The sequence below is a fragment of the Nuphar pumila genome, chromosome 17 (assembly GCF_984573655.1).
Source record: "Nuphar pumila chromosome 17, dmNupPumi1.hap1.1, whole genome shotgun sequence".
NCBI classification, from domain to species: domain Eukaryota; kingdom Viridiplantae; phylum Streptophyta; class Magnoliopsida; order Nymphaeales; family Nymphaeaceae; genus Nuphar; species Nuphar pumila.
In genome coordinates this window covers 62941131-62959559 of record NC_143265.1, presented here as the reverse complement: position 1 = coordinate 62959559, position 18429 = coordinate 62941131, and the positions used below count along the sequence as shown (strand labels likewise).

Below are 18429 nucleotides of genomic sequence, written 5' to 3'. Positions count from 1 at the left end.
CATCACCAAAGCACATAAGTTTTCTTTAAATAATCTATCGGAGGTATTCATTCTTTTGTTGAAGATGTTCATTCTTTTATTGGAGATATTCATGATATTTGTTACATTTTAGGTAACGTTGTGCCCCAACGTAGACATGGTAGATGAGAACCGTGAGGATATAGTTATGCACATGAGAGTCCTTATAAGGAGTAACATTCGGTAGGAATCCATGCACGATCCTAGAAATACCTTGAAGCCATCAAAGTATCTTAAGGAGATCAAGTTCTCATCTCATGGATACCATGAAAGATAAGGTCTCCAACTCCAGTCCAAAAAAAAAAAAATAAAGTGTCATTCATGGGAAATTTTTATGGTCAAATGACAACAAAGATTATTTAGATGAGAAATTAACATGCCAATATCTTCACTGCACCTCTCTTTTTGTGGTAACATGCTACTTAAAGGCAAGCTTCATGATGCATATTGGTGCTAACTTTTGCCGGTGATATCAAGCATATAACCTCTATTTCTATATGCTAATGTTGGCAAGTACTATCGAATATTAACAAGCAACATACAAAAATAAGTAACTATATGCAAAAATCCTTAAAGATCATAAACCTTAAATGATAAATCTGGTGACAAATATTATATGTTTAGATAGGATAACATCTACAACAATGAAAAATACATAATAAGTCCACAACAAAAAAGAAGAAGAGAAAACTACATTGTAAATAGAAATAAAAAATAACAAAACAATAGATATATTGTATGGAACTTACCTTAATACTTAACCAGAGAAGTGGAGGAGAAGGATACTATAACCTTGCACAAGGTAGAGCAAACAACTTTCACGAGAATCACCAGAAGGGTTGGGGTTCTATAGGGAGGAGGATTGGGGTTACTTCTCTTTCTAGATACAAACAAGAAAAAGAAAAAAAACTAAACGTGCATTTATATGGGCTAAAATTCTGTAATACAGGTTCGATGCGAATAAGAAATTTTGCAATATCGAACTTTCACAAATATTTTAAAATTTCACAATACTTCATGCGATACTCGTCCATAATTTTATAATTTTGGATTTTCGCAATCTTTTTTGGAATATCACAATCTTAGATGCCGTTTTGTTAACGAGTTTCGTGGGTGTATTATTTTAGCATCATAACATGTGAAAATAAAAAATTCACACTTAACAGGGGTAAAAGAGTCAAGAAAAAATTTAAAACCTGCAATATTATCCATTTGGTAGATTTGATAAATTATGAGGCATTTTTTAAAACATGTTATTTTTTCATAAAGCATGATCATTTTCCATTATAAATAACTCTGCTAGGTAAAAAAAGGTTCAGAAAATAGGGCATAGTCAAATGTCAAATGGACTGGAATCAATGGAGTGATTTTGAAATGTTGGACCATTGGGCAACTCAAAATAGTCCATTAGATCAGGTCAAGGTTAAAAACAGTTGGTCAAGGCTCACTACGTGGTCGGTCAAGGATTTGAGGATAAAGCCCTCCCAAGTACCAAAAATGATGGTCAAAGTCCAAGTATGGTCATGATTAAACCAAACCAAACTGAATCAAGTTGAGTTGAGTTAGGTCAGGCTGGACTGAACCTAAACCCAAACCCAAATTCAAGTCCAAAACCAAACCCAAAGTCCAAGGTACAAAGTTCAAAGTTCAAAGGTCAATTGACATGCCCCTAGTAAACCTTGACAAAAAAAGCAACTCTAACCCTTGTAAACCCATGTGAAGGTATCTTCTTTTCAATCTAGGAAAAAACATTTTGAAAGTAGTGAAGTTCACACCAAAAGCTAACTTAGGTAAATGTAGGGTATTGGGTAAGTAAAGATAGGTTCTAACCCACATAATTTTGAGACAAAAAACCCAACCAATTCAAATACTAAAACTGAAAAACATCAATTCTTTCACTTGTTTCATCCAACTTGGTCAAATGAAGATATGGTTGATCACCAATATTTAGCACCCCTAACAAATTCAAAAGTTTGACAGCAGTAATACTTTGTCTTGGATAAAAATAGTGGAGGTGCTTTTATAGCAAACAATTACTTACAAGAAAAATTTCTGTACTATTTTCACTATAATATTATATTCATTTGTCTTTAGTAGAGATCGTTTCCAGTGGCATCACATAAAGAATTAGCTCTTGCTTAAAACCAATAGGCACATAAGTATGGTGATGATGATCTGATTTTCTGTCTGAAAACTGGCCTAACAATGAAATGTTGCCCCGTGCATAAAAATTAAAGTGCCTTTTAACAATCAGTGTCAGAATATGCATTATTATTTTTTTGATAGGCAAGCTGGGGTTACGAAGACCCCCACCAATAAAACAACATACCATTGAGTTTTGAACTTGCAACGCCCCAATACATGGTGACGTGCACTAACAGCTCCTACCAAACAAGTGGAGCCCCCATTGGTACAATATGCATTATTATTAACAGTTGATGTTGAACCCTTTGATAGATTACTTTGATCGGATGTGTGCGCAGTGAGGGTGTAGAAATAGAGAGAGAAAGAGAAGTACGAAGGGTTTTTTTGTAAACTACCTGCGTCAAGGGGGATACTCGTTTTTCGATGGTTTTCATGTACGCAGGTGCTGGGTTAAATAGACCTCCCCTTGGTGTAGCTGTTTCCGTCCCAGCGTTGATTGTATATTTAATTCATGCAATTTGGTATCCTTAGAGTTAAAAACAAAATCAGTTTTGTTTCTAAAACTTATGAAAATATATGGTAAAAAACATTTGGATATGCCCATGAAACAGACAATCCATGCATTAATGAGAGGGAGCGCATGGACCCTGTGCATGAGATGCTACATGACCACCTCAGTTGCCATTTTAGGCCAACACCTTCAACATGGCAGCAAACAAGTTGGTGGATTAACTTTAAAAAGTGTAACATTCTAAATAGCTTATCCAGTATTAGTGAAACACTGCCATATTTTGAATCTAAGAAGTGAGAAGCCAATTGAGGGAGTATGGAAGTATACCAGGTCAGGTACTAAGGACATAATGTAAAAAGACTTTACCATAAAAAAATATCAGAACCTGCATTGCCTTTTATTCTCTTGGAGACTACATACATTTGAATGGAGGAATCAAGACACCAATTGAGTTGAAATTAAGAACCAAGCTGCAATGGAGTCTGCAAGTGTTCTAAGCCAGCTAGATTGATGAGACATTACATAGAAAGGATTTAGCATAGATTCTTTTCAATTGCAGAAAAAATAGCAAGTTTGTAACATACATTAGAAAATAGGTACATTTTCTGCTTCTCTGAGCTCAAGTTCCCTTTCCTTTGGAAGCTGTACTTATTCTCCATGGTTACTGATCTCAAACCTAGCCTAGCAAACCTTGATTTAAGTTCAGGCCCATGGCAACCCAATTCATATTCTCACTCTTAAAAGATGACTTAAGCTGCCTATCTGAAGAATATGTGAACCCAGCAGCAACTTTCTCTCACCAAGTTCATTGACAGTGCTCAAATCCTTACATACATCTACTTGAAACTGAACTAATGCTTCACTTTTAGACATGACATAAACCTTCTCAAATCCAAGAAGCTGTTTCTTGGGCAAACTACCCGCATGAGAAGGTGGGGTAAAGAAAAGAAGAACAGTATGGCTCCCATGCATTTCTCCAACATTCTGAACTTTGAGATGAATATCAAAGGTCAATGCTTGGCACATATTCTCAGCCATGTCTACAGCTTTGCATTTTTGGGAGAGGCAGGGGTGTCCGCTTTCAAGTGCCAGAGAAATGAGCTTGGGTGCACGAACAAGGCGGTGATTATACTGAGTGTAGCTCAATCCATCACCAAACAAATAAATTGTATCATCTGTGTAAAACCGGTAAGTTCGACCAGGGTATCCTGTGGCAGGATCAGGTCTCATGTTCATGTTAGTCATTGGAACTCCGTCTGCAAATGATTGAGGGTACCATGTCATTGGTAGCCTTCCACCTGTTTCATGCCACCATCATGTTGTTATAATTGTCATCATCAAAATAATGTCATCATTCATAACATAATATGCTAATGAAATTCAAACTCATCTTATTAGTGTTATTCTCACATAAGCACTCTTTAACTTAGAATTTTAGTAAGGTTACGTGCAAGGCAAATCATGTTGTCATCATCACCATAATCATATTGTCATTCATGACATAATATGCTAGATGAAACAAGATGACCTTCAAAGAGACTCATCCTACTAGTGTTACTCTCACCTACGCACGTTTAAAGAGAAGGTTATGTATAAGGCAAAAAAATTGGATACTTACTCGGATTATACTTTCCGAAGATGACATCAGCAATAGCAGTTCCACCCTTCTCGCCGGGATATCCCACCCAAAGGATGCTATTGATCTTGTTAGAAGCTTTCGCAAAAGAAATGTCGAATGGCCCTCCTGACATTATGACAAGAATGACAGTACCCTTTGATGCATTCGCAACCTGTTCAACAAGATGTTGCTGCTGGCCAGGAAGTGTTAGGTCGACCCTGTCACGGCTCTCGGCCTCAACTGATTGATCTGCACCCACTATCAAAACTGTGGCATCAGCAGCTGATGCTGATTTTACTGCAGCATCTGATTGAAAGTTGTTGGGGGAACACCATGCATTAAGACAACCAGCTTGATAGACAGTTGAAGTGTAAGCAGAGAGGCCTTGAAGAGGAGTAACGTATTTGCAAGGGGTGCCTGCAGTTTCAACAGCCAGATTTTCCATTATATTTCATTTCTTAGATTGCAGGGTGGAACTACAGTAAACACATAATAAATAGCACGTCCGATTCCACCATAACTGTCCATCAAAGAGATGCAAGGCCCTCAACAGACGAAATAATTGTTGAGAGTGGATCCAACTATTTCTTGTAAAATGTTGGATCCTGTCAGGTGCAATCAGGGTTCAAAACATCTCATGGACATGCCTACTGCCAGCATCATTCAACAAATCTACTCTGTTAAAGGCAAATGGCACATGATTTTAGTGCATTTATGTTGTATATTGTCATGATAACCGCGCACACACAGACACATGCGCAGGCTCACTTTTTCACCCAACACCTATTCAAGTTGAAGAGATAGTAGTCTTTGATGAAATTTGACCTGCTTATAAGAATTTCAAAAATAACACAGCCACCTTTTCATTATAGTGTCATTTGGTTTCTTTTGTCTTTATGGAAAAAGAAAAAGAATTCCTAATAGTTGAAATTAATTCGACACACATGCTCACACAAACTTTGAGAAAAAAAAAGAACCTTGGCAGATCAAGTTTGAATTGAACCAAAGTAGTAAACGCATACATACTAAAACAGTAAACTTTTAGAATATGTTGAAATTATCCCAAGTTGTAGCAAGCTTGGCCTGATTCTTAATGCTCAATGTTAGGAGGGCAGTTTATGATTTGGATGGATATATTATGATATGAAGTTTATACAAGAGAAACATGATTGACCATGAGAAAGAAAAAGAAATTGAGAAAGAGACAAAGAAGAAAAAAAAACCCATAATATTCAAAATAAAGAAAAAAATCATGAAATCCACCTTCAATTCTAGCGAGTCATAGAACAACGGTGAACGTAGAAACTTTTTTGTTTAACTATTATTTTTCAATATTATCCATTTCTACATCCATTTTAATTTCGGAATTTTTGCCAATGAGAGAGAGAGAGAGAGAGAGAGAGAGAGAGAGAGAGAGAGAGAGAGAGAGAGAGAGAGAGAGAGAGAGAGAGTAACGCTTGGGTATAACACCCAACGTAAGTGCAATGGATCATTTTAGATCTTCCATGATTTTAAGTTCAGAAGCCACAGAAAAAGGGCAAAAAAAAGGAAACATAAAAAAAGGGTTCACTAAAGCAGGCTCCACTACTTAGGTCACGGTCAAAAGCAGGAGTACTTTTAATGTTCTGCACAGGGGCTTGAAAGGAGTAAATTCCCAACCTCTCAAAAAGAAGGTCTTGGTCAAAAGCATAAAATGGTCTGAACTATGAATATCAGGGGCGGCAGTTTCAAGGTGAGCTTTTTATTCTCTTCATCAAGCAAAACTTTTGTTTTTGTCCGCGTGAGAAGAACATGCGCGACCCAAAAAGAAGTTTTCTTTTTCCCTAACAAATATCGAGAAAATATCAGCATACATATTATTTAAAAAATAATAGAATCAATTCAAACAAAGGTATTGATAAATTAAAAGCAAAAAAAAATCACGATAAAATCATGACATATTAGAAATACGTAATATTTTGAAAATCTTGAGATAATGTCACAAGATTTTTGAATAATATTTATTGGATTTCAAAATCCTAGCATATTTGTGACTGGTTTCAACTAGGAATGGCAGTGGACCGGGGGAAAGCGGGGCCCCGCCTCGCCCCGTTTGGATCGGGGAGAAGGGTATGAAACGGGGATGGAGGCGGGGACGAAGGTTAAAATCCATCCCCGTCCGAGGGTGGAGGTGGGGATGGACGCACACTTTTCCCCGCCCCGCCCAGTCCCCGCCACGATCCCCGCCCCGACCACTTTTCCCAGCAATATCCCCGCCCCGCCCTGCCTCATCCCCGTTTGAACCGGGGATGGAGGACATGAAACGGGGATAAAGGCGGGGGTGGAGGATAAAATCCATCCCCGCCAGGGAGGCGGGGCGGGGGTGGAGGATAAAATCTTGAGGCGGGGCGGGGGTGGAGACCTTGTCCCCAGCCCCGCCCCGCCTCACTGCCATCCCTAGTTTCAACTTCCAAGTATGGACCCATTTGGCCGTGAAATACTTTCAGTTTTTTTCTTGCTAGGAAGGGCGAGACCTCTTAGCAGCACATTGGCAGGCCTCCAGTTGATAAAACCCCTGAGGTCTGCCCTGCCTACCCGGAAATACACTCAGTTTCAACCTTGCGACTGTGGGACACCTCTCATGGGTTTTGAACTCATGTCATCCCGTCAACTTGTGGCGTTCACAAGTTGCCCCTACAAGATGAGTGGAGCCCTTGTAGGCAGCTTTGAGGTAAATTTACTATGACCTAAATGTCACAGATATCAGGATTTGGGTTTGTTGGATGAGGGAGAATCTTGTGATAAATAAAAAATTTGTTTTTGAAAAAATATCAAGAGAATATTCCATAAATATATACATATAAAAATATATGTAATATATAGACATAAAGGAAAAACATGGAGCACAAAAAATTGTCTTAAATTACAAATATCACAATTTTTAAGCTAAAAGTGACTTTGAAAATATCATGATAAAATCACAATATTAGTAAAATACCATGGATATTTGTCCCTAGGACTTTAGACATGGCCAGACCTAAATAGAGCGGGCAACCTCAAGGGCTTGAAGTATCCTTACCCAATGGGGTCCAAATTTCGTGAACCTTTCATGCACCTTGGATAAGAGAGGCATTGATATTTATCCTACAAACCCCTAACACTCAGCGTCCACCTAGGCAGGGACGGATAAGGATGTGGCTGAGCCCCTTGTTAATCAGTACCTTCAGTGGTTTATAGAAGGCTCTATCAGAGAATCAAAAACATGAAGCCAAGCTAATTTTAAAGACTAAATGCAACATGAAGGAAAGGGCTGGGACATAAGGCACAAAGTTCAATAACAATTTGGTCAAAAAATGCATATGCATATGGTTTATGAAAATGAGCAGGGATACGTGCATATCACCTTGTGTTGGGACGGTGCAGGTTCAAAACCCAATGGTATAGTTGTATAACTGGCAGGGGTATGCCCAACCCCAGCTTGCCTTTCAAAAAAAAAAAATCAAGTTATCTATCACTTCATGCTACCATTTGCACAATAGCAGAGGTATTTTTGGATTTGACGAAAACATTGACGTATTTTTTTTTAAAAGTTTAATATGTTGTATTTGACAGCAAGTGCAGGAACTGTCTAATAACAAAGAAAAGGTAAAGATGCCATTTTACCCTCTAAGATTTATCCAATCTAGCTATATTACCTCACCTAGGAAAAACCACAACAAATTTGCAGCTTTCAAAGAGCATTTGTTTGAAAAAGATGCTGGTTGATCAATATAGTCTGGCACTAGATTAACACCCTTGAAAGTTACCCCATGAGTCATAAGATATACATAAATGATGCAAGGCCGGCTCTGCCATTTCTTCAGTGTTGGCATCCGCACCTTGCAATGTAGGGATGGCCATTGGGCAAGGAAAGCCGGCTTGGTAGGAGCCCGACAGGCTCGCGCGAGGTACTCGTTTCATGTGGGCCAAGCTGGGCCAGGACCATTCATTTCTTACTTGGGGGGGCATGGTTAAAGGCCCAATTAGTAGTCAGATTGTGCACTCAGGCTGGACCTGACAATTTTTTTTTATAGGCAAGCTGGGGTTAGGCAGACCCCACTAGTTACACAACGTACCATTGGGTTTTGAGCTTACAATATCCCAACACAAGGTGACCTGCACTAACAGCTCCTACGAAACAAGCGAAGACCCCGTTGGTGCTGGACCTGACTACTATCAGAATGGATACTGGGTTACTCACTGAGTACCTGGATCAATGTCCACGCCTGCTACAATGCATGTGAATTTAGCTCAATGAAGCATCAGTTTCGAACCAAACATGAGTTTTCCAGTCCTTAAAAATGCTTATATTGGTTCAAAAAGGACAAGTCATTCACTCTTCTTCCAATACTTTGGTCAAGTCAGAAGCTTTCAATGTGGATTTTCTCTAAATAATGTGTGCCACTATGGTTAACTTCAGCTGGACACAGTTCGTTTTTTTTATTTCTTTTCTATTTAATGCATTGAGAAGTTCCATCACTCATCAAATTGGTACAAGATTCTTAGTAACAAAACTAAGCCCAAGAATGTTTTGTTTGCCTTACTAGAGATTGATGACTATTTAGTAATCGTTCTGCCTGTATTGTGATGGATGCAGCCCAAGATTATAGATGCTTACAACATCTGGCACAAGCTTTAGCAACAATGAATCTCGGTTCAAGATAAGATTAACTGTTAATCTATGTCGATATGGGCACGATCCGACTGATCACGTTTCAACACATGAATTTAAAATCTTTCTGAAAAACAGGACACAAACATGAGATACATGTATCAAATCCTTGTGCCTCAAATTTGAGTTTGTGGCACATGTATCCAATCCGTGTATCTCAAATCTGAGTGTGAGATCTGAGCAATCAAATGTACCCTTAGTCCCTGGTCGACACTGTTCCATTGGTTCTGAGTCTTCTGACAGTTTAATACACTTGTGATGCAGTATGGAATTTCAAAATAAATAGCTCCAGACTTTGAATGACAAGAAACAAGTGCAAAAATTTTTGTACCTTCGTAGTTTCCTATCATGGTTTTGGTGACATTTGCATTTGGTCCAATCACAGCCAAAGATTTGATTGCTGATGGTGATAATGGCAATGATCCATCACTGTTTTTCAGCAAAACTATGCCCTGTCTTGCAGCTTCTGTGGCTAATTCTTGGTTTTGAGCAGTGCAGACATCCTTGGGACCGAGTGTTCCATATGGCTGCTTGCTTGGATCCCCATCAAAAAATCCAAGTCGCATCAAAACTCTGAAGTTGTTAGAAATAGCTCCATCAATAGCTGACTCATATAAGATTCCGTCCTTCACAGCTGCCTCAGTATGTTGGCCAAGGAATGATCCACAATTGAGATCCAATCCTGAGGGATATACAAACACAGTATTTACTGAAGAAGGAATCTACTAAATTTAGTGGAAATTTCTCTGAGATGTAAAATAAAAAAGCTGAGTTTTACTTCAATAAGTCTATATTTATGGGAAGAGGAAATGTGAAAACTGATGTTCCATTGTATGGCCTGTATACACCATCTTAATGATTTCCATGAAACCAGTGACATTCCATATCATATAACTCCATCAAAGATGTTGAAATTTTACATTGGATATGCTACATTTTGAAAAGGATATGCAATTCAAAAATGGTTCATAGTGAAAAATGTGAATCTCAAAGTTTGAAATTGATGGTAGCTGTGTTGCAACTGTCTTTCACAGAAGATCCTGTAGTTAGTGTAAGATAAATAACCAGAATAAAAGTTTGTTATGTCACATGACCATCTTTAGCAGAGCTAACCTGCGATTATGCTTTTGGCAGCGGCTTCTTCTGGACTTTGGGTGTAGTGTTGGGAATTATATAACACATCAACTGAATCACAATCAGAAACAATGTATCTACAATCACAAAGAGAACCAGAAAGTTTTGAATCAGTTGTATGAAAAGGATAAGCTCATTAGTCTGCCAAAAGATGCAAGAGAAAAGTGTAATTTGTTGAAAGGAGAGACCCGTTAAGTTTCCATTCTCCTCTCACAGTTCCAGCTAGAAGGTCTGGATCAGCACAGGTTGGAATCCCATTGACTTTATTATAAGAACACATTACACTGGCAACTTGCCCGTCAATCACACAACTTTTGAATGGAGGCTGATATGTATCATCCATGTCCTGTTTAGTAACCTGAAGATAACCAAAATAAAAATTCAAATAACACCAACTGTAGGAAGAGCACAGAAAATTGATAAAGTGAATGATTTCTTTCATGCAATATTTGAAAGTAGAAACATGTTTTAGTGCTTCAACAGTCATGCAAAAATTCAATTTCTTGAAATAATTTGGATGATGGATGGTGCACCAAGTAGGTGTGAAACTGCATTGTACTGTTGGACACCAATTCTATGAGCTTGGTGCCAACCTTGTCCAAACCACCGGGGTTATCATATTTTATGAAATTATTGACTTGAATATTCTATGTATTGATCCGGAATACTCTCATAACACTTAAAAACCAATTGATAATAGATGCTTTCAATGATCCAACTTATCATTTAATTCTTTACACACCTCTCTATCAGTTTTCTCTATCGGTTTTTCAGTTCTATTATAAAAGAAATAAACTCCATATTTAACTAGTCTACAAACATGTAAGAAAAATAAACATGAAAAATAGAAGAGGATAATGCACAGCCTAAGGTTTTGGGGTATGTGCACAAATCTTTACCTTTATCAAGAAAACATGAGCATCATTCTCATCATTTGTTTTTATCACATAAAATAGAAGGATACAAATAGTAAATGAGAAGAATGACAAACAAGCAACATGACTTAAATAGAAGAACCATGATACTCCCAGGAAACTAGGAGAAAAAAAACCCCTCTGAATCATGAGAAGAATGACAAACAAGCAACATGACTTAAATAGAAGAACCATGATAATCCCAGGGAACCAAGAGAAAAAGACCCTCTGAATTTATAATTGGCTGAAGCAAGAAAGGAAAGTAATTATATTAATAGCAATTGCTTTATAACAATTGTTTCATAATCTTGGGCATATCATCCAATAAGTGCAGAAAAGAAATCTCACACACATGTTTATGAAGAAGAAACATGTGCCAAAGTACCAACAGGATACTGTTATTTTCAAGACAACAATGTGAAAAACAGATTAGAAAACCTTTTCAAAATACCTGAGCATTGAATGTGTAACGCTGAATACCTTTCCAATTGTCTACATCATACGCTGTATAGTGTTTACAGCAAGCAGCAACTTTTAGCCGATTTGGATCACCGCTGTCTGTCTCCTGCAAACCTCTCACATAGTGGGTGGCATACTTGCTACTAAGTAAAGGGTCTTCCCCTGGAGTTTCTTGTCCCCTTCCCCATCTTGGATCTCTAAATATATTAATGTTTGGACTCCAGTATGTTAATCCTGCTAACCCAACATTGTACATGGCTCGAGCTTCAGTTGAAACCACCTGTAAGCAAAATCGTTAAAATTCATTTTTGCTTAACCTCATAGCACAGCATTCGCTGGTCAATCTCTAGAAATGCAGATCATCAACTCTAGATCCATGGGCCAATTAGATTTCCTTCTTTTTCCCTTTTTCCCCTTCAACGGGATACAATTTATTGGTTCATATGTTTAATATTTTCGTCAACAATCTGATCTCTGGTTTCGTTTACTACTTTCACCATCAATGCCATCAAAGTTACAAAATCTGCAATAAATTAATAGAAAAAAGTAATTTATTAAAAAACACATTAAGTACCAATCACCCAACAAGAGGCAAATCTGCTGAGTTGAGATCAGGTTAATGGTATTTTTTAATGTCTTCATAAAATATTGATCCCTATAGAGCAATTTTTGCTTCAAAAGTTGGTCCTTCAAAAATTCAAACCACACTTTGTTCAGTCATCTATTAAATTTGATGGTAAAGGCCACGAAGTTCTTGAAATCCAAATATCATAATCCAGGTGCACTACTACGCTACAGGTGACTGATTCTCTAGCAGTTCAATTCCATTGCATCAAGTGCAACTACATAGAAGAGGAAAACCAGAAGAAAAGAAAGAAGAGAATGCACATGGATTTTGCAATTTAGCCATACAACCAAGTAGTAAAGAACTGAAACGGAAAGCCAACTGATATTCAGAAACCAAAATTGTTGAAAGTCTTTTCCATCTGTCGGAGATGTAAAATTTAGCAATGAAACAAAAACAGGGGGCAACAACAACTATTAGCTCATTGAAGCCACCATAATATAGCATTGTGTCAACTAAGCCTAAACGAGAACTGAGAAGGAATAGAAGAAAGAAGAACCTAATGTATTAGCATCTGCTTGTGACTAGAATCAGGAAGAAATGAGCTGTAACAGAAAAGCTACAAATTTCAAGAAGCCAAATTTTGTTCTATCCTCTTTTTATCTTTACCTTTTTCTGTAATGTTCAAAATTTAATAGCATTATAAAGTAAAAGAAATATACTGCTACTGCATTCGTTTACTATACAAGAACTACAACACGACCAGAACATATCATACAAGTATACCAAATGGACGATGAAGGCAACAGAATAAACATCAAGCAGAAAGAAGAAAATGCTAAAGTCAAATCCAGTAGCCTATACATGAAAAACCAGAAATGACTTCAGATTTTAGAAACTAAATTGGTATAGTCTTCTACCATCCACCTTTTCTTTTCTTTATTCTTGTATTTGACGTCATCTGCTTCTGTTCTTTTAGCATTCCAAACTACCACCAAAAAATAAACATGGGACGTGCAGCGCCATTATAATCATTGGATTTTCGAATTGTAGTATTTAATTATGTTATAATCTAGACTACCAAAACTGAAGGAAAATATCAGCGCATCAACTCAATCATGACTAGATTGATCAGGAAATCCTCATATTTTGGACCATAAATTGTTATAGCCCTGCTCCATTCCTTTACCACATCAAAATTCTATCACCAAATAAAAAAATAGGAGGCAATGTGATGCTCATTAGAGAAACAGATAAGAAAAAGAAAAAACTACTGAAGTTAAATTACATGAATCATATAAAACTGAGAAAGAAGGCTGTAGAAATTTTTGCCATTAAAGGTCGAGGAATAACTTGCCTTTCCCATTGCTTCCCACAGAGAAGTGTTAAAGGAAGCTGCAGAGAGAATAACCATAGGGAAGCTGGTAGCTCCAGGAACAAGGCTAGAGAAGTGTGTGCCAGGGCCAACATAGGAGACACCATGTAAGGCCTCAGACCACCACTCATAAGTAGGAATCCCAAGCCTGGCAACAGCTCCTGACTTGCTCACCAAGAACCCAATTTTCTCCTCCAATGTCAGCCTCCCCACCAAGTCCTTGACCCTCTCATCTATGTCCAATGAAACATCACAGAACCTAAGAGTACCCACACTGGGATTCTTCACTGCATCACAAGCAATCACTGGGCTCTGTCCTAACACACAAGAAGCTCCTAAAAAGAAGACCACCACCATCAAGATCACACCATTGAAGCAAGAACCCATCTCTAGCTTTTTGCAATTTCAGTACTTGGGTTCAGCTCCAATGGCCACCATTCTGCTCTTTGGGAGGTGGAAGTCCTCCCTTTTATAGTGGAATGCAGCGGCATACGACATGGAAAATTTACGCCATTCCCTCTTTTCCTCTTGGCGACCCGTGATTAGCCAGGGTGGATAATTGAATTCCATAATAAATATTTTTGTTGGGGTAACTCCTAAAGTCTTCATTTTCAATAATGAATGTGAAGTACAGGATAAAGAGGAATGAAAGAGGGAGCTAAATCTGTCAGAAGTTTTGAATCTAAGAGGGTTCTATGATTCTAAAAATGTAACAAAGGAGCCAAAAGCTAAACAAAAAATACACATAAAAAAAAATCACCAGTGGTCCTGTGGTGGTGATTGGATCGGCACCCAAAAGTACAAAGGATATGCATTGGGATGCTAGACATTGGCTCATATCTTTGCCACGATTGTTCACTCACGTGAAAACATGCTGTGCTTTTCTGCCTCAGCTCGGCTTACTAGGCCGTATTGTGGAAACTCCAGGCCTGGAGAATTTTGGAGATTTCCTTCCAACCCATGTCACATGCGCACCGGCACGATACGAACTCAAATACGAATATTGGTTTTTTGGTAAGTACGACAAGACTCTTATTGTTCAAACATTTAATTTATGAAAATATTATTACTTAATATATTTATAATAAAAACACATATTTAATATATAGATAAAAAAGTTAAAAATTAAAATTATTAAATCATAAAAATAATAAAAATATGAATGGTGTCTGCCATGTGTCATGGTGTGTCACATTTTGTATCATCAAAGTTGTGCTGGGACTCTATTTTAGTTAACGTGTCCATGTGATGCAACTGTCAACGTGGGACCGTGTTGCAAGTGGTAGACTCCGCGTGAAGCTGAAGCCAAGCCAATCAGCTGCCTCAGAAATGGTGAGTGGCTGGTTAGGTGATTGAAGATACGCCATCCAGTTAACCAATATTGTCAAGTAACGTGTGCTCATAGTCATGGATGTTTGGACGAACTCACCATATGTAAAAAAAAAAAAAAAACATTTTCAAAAAATACACCTACAGTTTTCGTGATAATAGGAAACACACCTAAGTTTTAGTATTGTTAAAAGGACACCTCCATTTATGCCCGCTAATAAAAAACACATCTTCGATGATATAACTTGAGTTATCACTAACCCAAGTTGAGTTAATAGGATACATTTATTTATTTATCTTCAAAATAATATTGTTTTAATTTAGGAAATTTTCAAAGGCACACCCATGGTTTTGGCTATAATGAAAAACGCAACTTAGTTTGAGTAATTGTAGCACACATTTAACAACTTTGATGGAAGCAAACCTTTTTTTTTTTAAATTAAGCACCAAAATGTTTGGGTGTGTTTTTAACAATATTGGAAACTTAGGTGCCTTTTGGATTAGCGCTCCAAGTTTAAGCGTAGTTTTGAAATTTTTTCTAACAAGAAAACTGAACTGGGTCGGACTCAGTTAGTATATGGGTACTATTGAATCCAACCTAGTTGGATCTAGTTTAATGGGATTTGATTTATTTGAATTCATAGCCAGATGGAAAAAAAGATAATATTGATTCTAGATTACCAATTGAATATATCTTATATGGAATCGAGTTGAATTATCTGTCAGATTCAGATTCGATTTGCACTAGGACCATGCAAAGTATATTGAATCTGATTCTACCTTCTTTATCAAATCTCACTAGTAAGATACCCAGACCCAATCTATTTTCATCCGTGGTGTATTACAATGGGTTCCTTGTTTCATTATATGAATATGGGCTTTGGGGAAAGTGGTCATTATCAGATTTCCATGATGGCATGGACGGCTAAGATCAAGTACTCACGTTACTCATTTGAAGCAATCATTGTTCCTTCATGATGTCTTAAGGATGGCTAGGGGTGGGCAACGGGCCTGGCCGACCCGGCTCGGCCCGCCATAGACCGAGTTTGGGTCAAGGTTTTAGGTCCGGACCCGTTAGCTACCGGGTCAAAACCCAGCCCTTTATGTACTAGGGCTGGGCCTGGGTCATCCCGCGGGATACCGGGCTGGCCTGACGGGCCTGAGCTATTTATTAATTTTTAATAATATAAAATTTTAAAAATAATTAATTGTATAGTAACTGTTATTATTTACCTAATTAGTTGCATTAATTTTATGAAAACTAAAAAGATAATCAGTTGGTCATATGAGAACTTGTTAATTATTTATTATTCATCTAATTAGTTGTACTAATTAGTGGAGTTTGGCCTGATTGGGCCCGGCGAGCCCGGGTTTCCGAGCCGCACTTAAAGTCCGGCAAACCGAGCTCTAAACGGGCCTGGGCCAGCCTGATGCCCATCCCTAGTCATGGCAGTTATTCTGATCCCTGAAACAATGGGCCCCAGGGAATGTGTGATCATATATCTTTGCAATGGTTGTTCATGTGTCACATTGCACCACACATTATTAAGGAAAAGGAAAATAACATACCTGGCCTTGCCTGGTTGGTTATGGAAATTATTAAAAGCCATAGTGGTAAAAGCTGGGAGGGGGGGACACTAATATGCAATCAATTATGGTTCAAGACAACCCACACTAGGTTGGCATTATTAAACATGAATTTATTTCAGCAGGAAATATTTAACTATTTCTTTTCTGCTCCGCATGGGACCAATTAACTACTAATAGATTGGCCTGGATAACATTTTTTGCCATCTAAGAAATGTGCTGCGTAATGTGGCACGAAATGAGGCCTGAAAAGCTCATTCGGTAGGGTGACTGATGCCATAAATTCAAAACCTAACCAAAAGTGCACATCTCTTGCTGTGAGACTGAAGTTTGATCTACTCTTTAGTAGCCAAGAATGACGTAGCGTTTTCATATCAACATGCTTTGTGAATTGTAAGTGAAATGATTTTGTCTTCATTATAAGAAAAAACAAGAGATGGGCACATGAAGTGGCTCACTAATTGTTAGGAAAGGGAATATATATATATATATAGCTTTTTCTTTCCAAATACAAGCCAACTGAGACGAAAACCTGTGGATTTCAAATAATGGAACTTGTATAATTAAACAAGGAAATCGAAACCATCCTTGTTGAAAATTTTGTCTACCAATTAATCATTTTTTACAGTGTGATCATAGCAGGTAATACAGGAAAGAGACTCACACCCCTGCGGTTGACGTCGTCATAGCTACGAGAGGGGTGGAAGGTTGAACAACACATGCTCACGACTTTATCAAGAGAGATTATGGGGCCAATTTCACTTCCAGGATCAAGGTGAAAGTCCTATATCCTTTGATCCTGGGTGGGTTGTGATGTGAATTTTGAAAACTGCTTTTTAAAACAATATTTTTAATAAAAACAAGTGTGAAGGCCAGACATCAAATAATAAAAACCGGCTCACACAAGTGGTGGAGTCCGGGTCGATCTCAGGGAACGAGAAATACTTGTATTCAAACACAAGCTAAACTACTCTTTATTGCCAAAAGTAAAAGAATAAATTAAATAATTAAATAACTAAGGGAGTATGGCCCTACGCTGAGGGCTTAAACAAAATAAATGGTTTTATTACAGACCCAATTAAATGAATAAATATCAGAAATAGAACCCTAATCTAAAAAGAAAAGAGAAGGCTTCAGTGCTTCGAGTCCTCTTATCCCTTCTTGAGGTAATGCATGTTTTCTTGAACTTTTGTTTTTCTGAGGGCTCCCTGAAGGGTCTTTCTGAGGTATGAAAATAGCTTTATCGCACGTTCCACCGCTTCTCTACAACATAGAAACACAAAAACAAAGCAGTACGACGAAGCTAAACAAGAAATTAATAACTAATAACTAAAAATATTCAGCAAAAACAAGATTTGCATTAACTAACTAAACTAAACATAAACTGGACTATGAACAAACTAATCTGACAACCTAACACTAAAGGACAAAATATCAAAACCAATTTAACTAACTATAATTCATGAATTAATGTAACAAACTAATGCCTAATACAAGAAATCAAGAAACTCACTAATCAACTAAATGGAACTAATCAATACTATAGGTTGTACGGTGTTAACAAATAGTAAGACATGGAATAATACTACTAGCTACCTAATTAATTGATCTTAGGTGAAATAAGAAAAATCAACTAATGTTAATACATACCCAAAACAACTAGCGTCTAATGTAGTAAACTACTTAAAAAGGAAAAAAAAAACTTAATAAGCTAAAACTAAAACAACCAAAAAGAAAGGCTGAAACCAATTAATCATGAGTTTTCATTTGACTCACAAACATTATGGCTGATAAGCAAAACACGCTGAACAAAAATCTATATTATAAACACGTCTGATTCATCTACCTAACTAGCATTAATACTATCCTAATTGATTAAGCTAACACTCCAGCCAAAATGCAATGGAAAATCACCCACCTATGCAAAAGAATCTTAAATGACACATCAAACCAAAACCGACTATTCTATACCCACTAATTTGATAGTATATAAACTAAGGACATCTTAGACTACTTGCTGAACAAAAAAAATTAAAGAAAACAAGACATTGCTATGATGTTAAAGAACCAATGCTATACTCAAC

At 37.4% G+C, this 18429-nt stretch overlaps 2 protein-coding genes across 2 annotated transcripts; both read right to left on the bottom strand.

The window, feature by feature from the left end:
* Window positions 1-3165: 3165 nt before the first annotated feature.
* Window positions 3166-11800, bottom strand: LOC149812038 (beta-xylosidase/alpha-L-arabinofuranosidase 1-like). Its single transcript, XM_089993729.1, has 6 exons — window positions 11482-11800; window positions 10305-10474; window positions 10096-10193; window positions 9314-9664; window positions 4293-4709; window positions 3166-3972 (listed from the first exon to the last, which is right to left on the bottom strand). The coding sequence occupies exons 1-6, from the start codon at window positions 11743-11745 to the stop codon at window positions 3398-3400; spliced, it is 1875 nt and encodes a 624-aa protein (XP_089849855.1). The 5' UTR covers window positions 11746-11800; the 3' UTR covers window positions 3166-3397.
* Window positions 11801-12575: 775 nt separating this feature from the next.
* On the bottom strand, window positions 12576-13816 carry LOC149812037 (beta-D-xylosidase 4-like). Its single transcript, XM_089992964.1, has 4 exons — window positions 13412-13816; window positions 12841-12912; window positions 12724-12729; window positions 12576-12638 (listed from the first exon to the last, which is right to left on the bottom strand). Exons 1-4 carry the CDS (start codon window positions 13814-13816, stop codon window positions 12576-12578), a joined length of 546 nt encoding a protein of 181 aa, XP_089849090.1.
* Window positions 13817-18429: the final 4613 nt, after the last annotated feature.

Bases quoted from the DNA above. Each gene is read 5' to 3' on its own strand.
- LOC149812038 (XM_089993729.1), bottom strand. From the start codon at position 11,745: ATGTACAATGTTGGGTTAGCAGGATTAACATACTGGAGTCCAAACATT. The intron at 10,475-11,481 runs GTATTTTGAAAA...GGTTATCTTCAG, and splicing joins GTTACACATTCAATGCTCAG to GTTACTAAACAGGACATGGA. The intron at 10,194-10,304 runs GTCTCTCCTTTC...TTGTGATTGTAG, and splicing joins GGAGAATGGAAACTTAACGG to ATACATTGTTTCTGATTGTG.
- LOC149812037 (XM_089992964.1), bottom strand. From the start codon at position 13,816: ATGGGTTCTTGCTTCAATGGTGTGATCTTGATGGTGGTGGTCTTCTTT. The intron at 12,913-13,411 runs GCAAGTTATTCC...TTTCATGTATAG, and splicing joins TGTGGGAAGCAATGGGAAAG to GCTACTGGATTTGACTTTAG.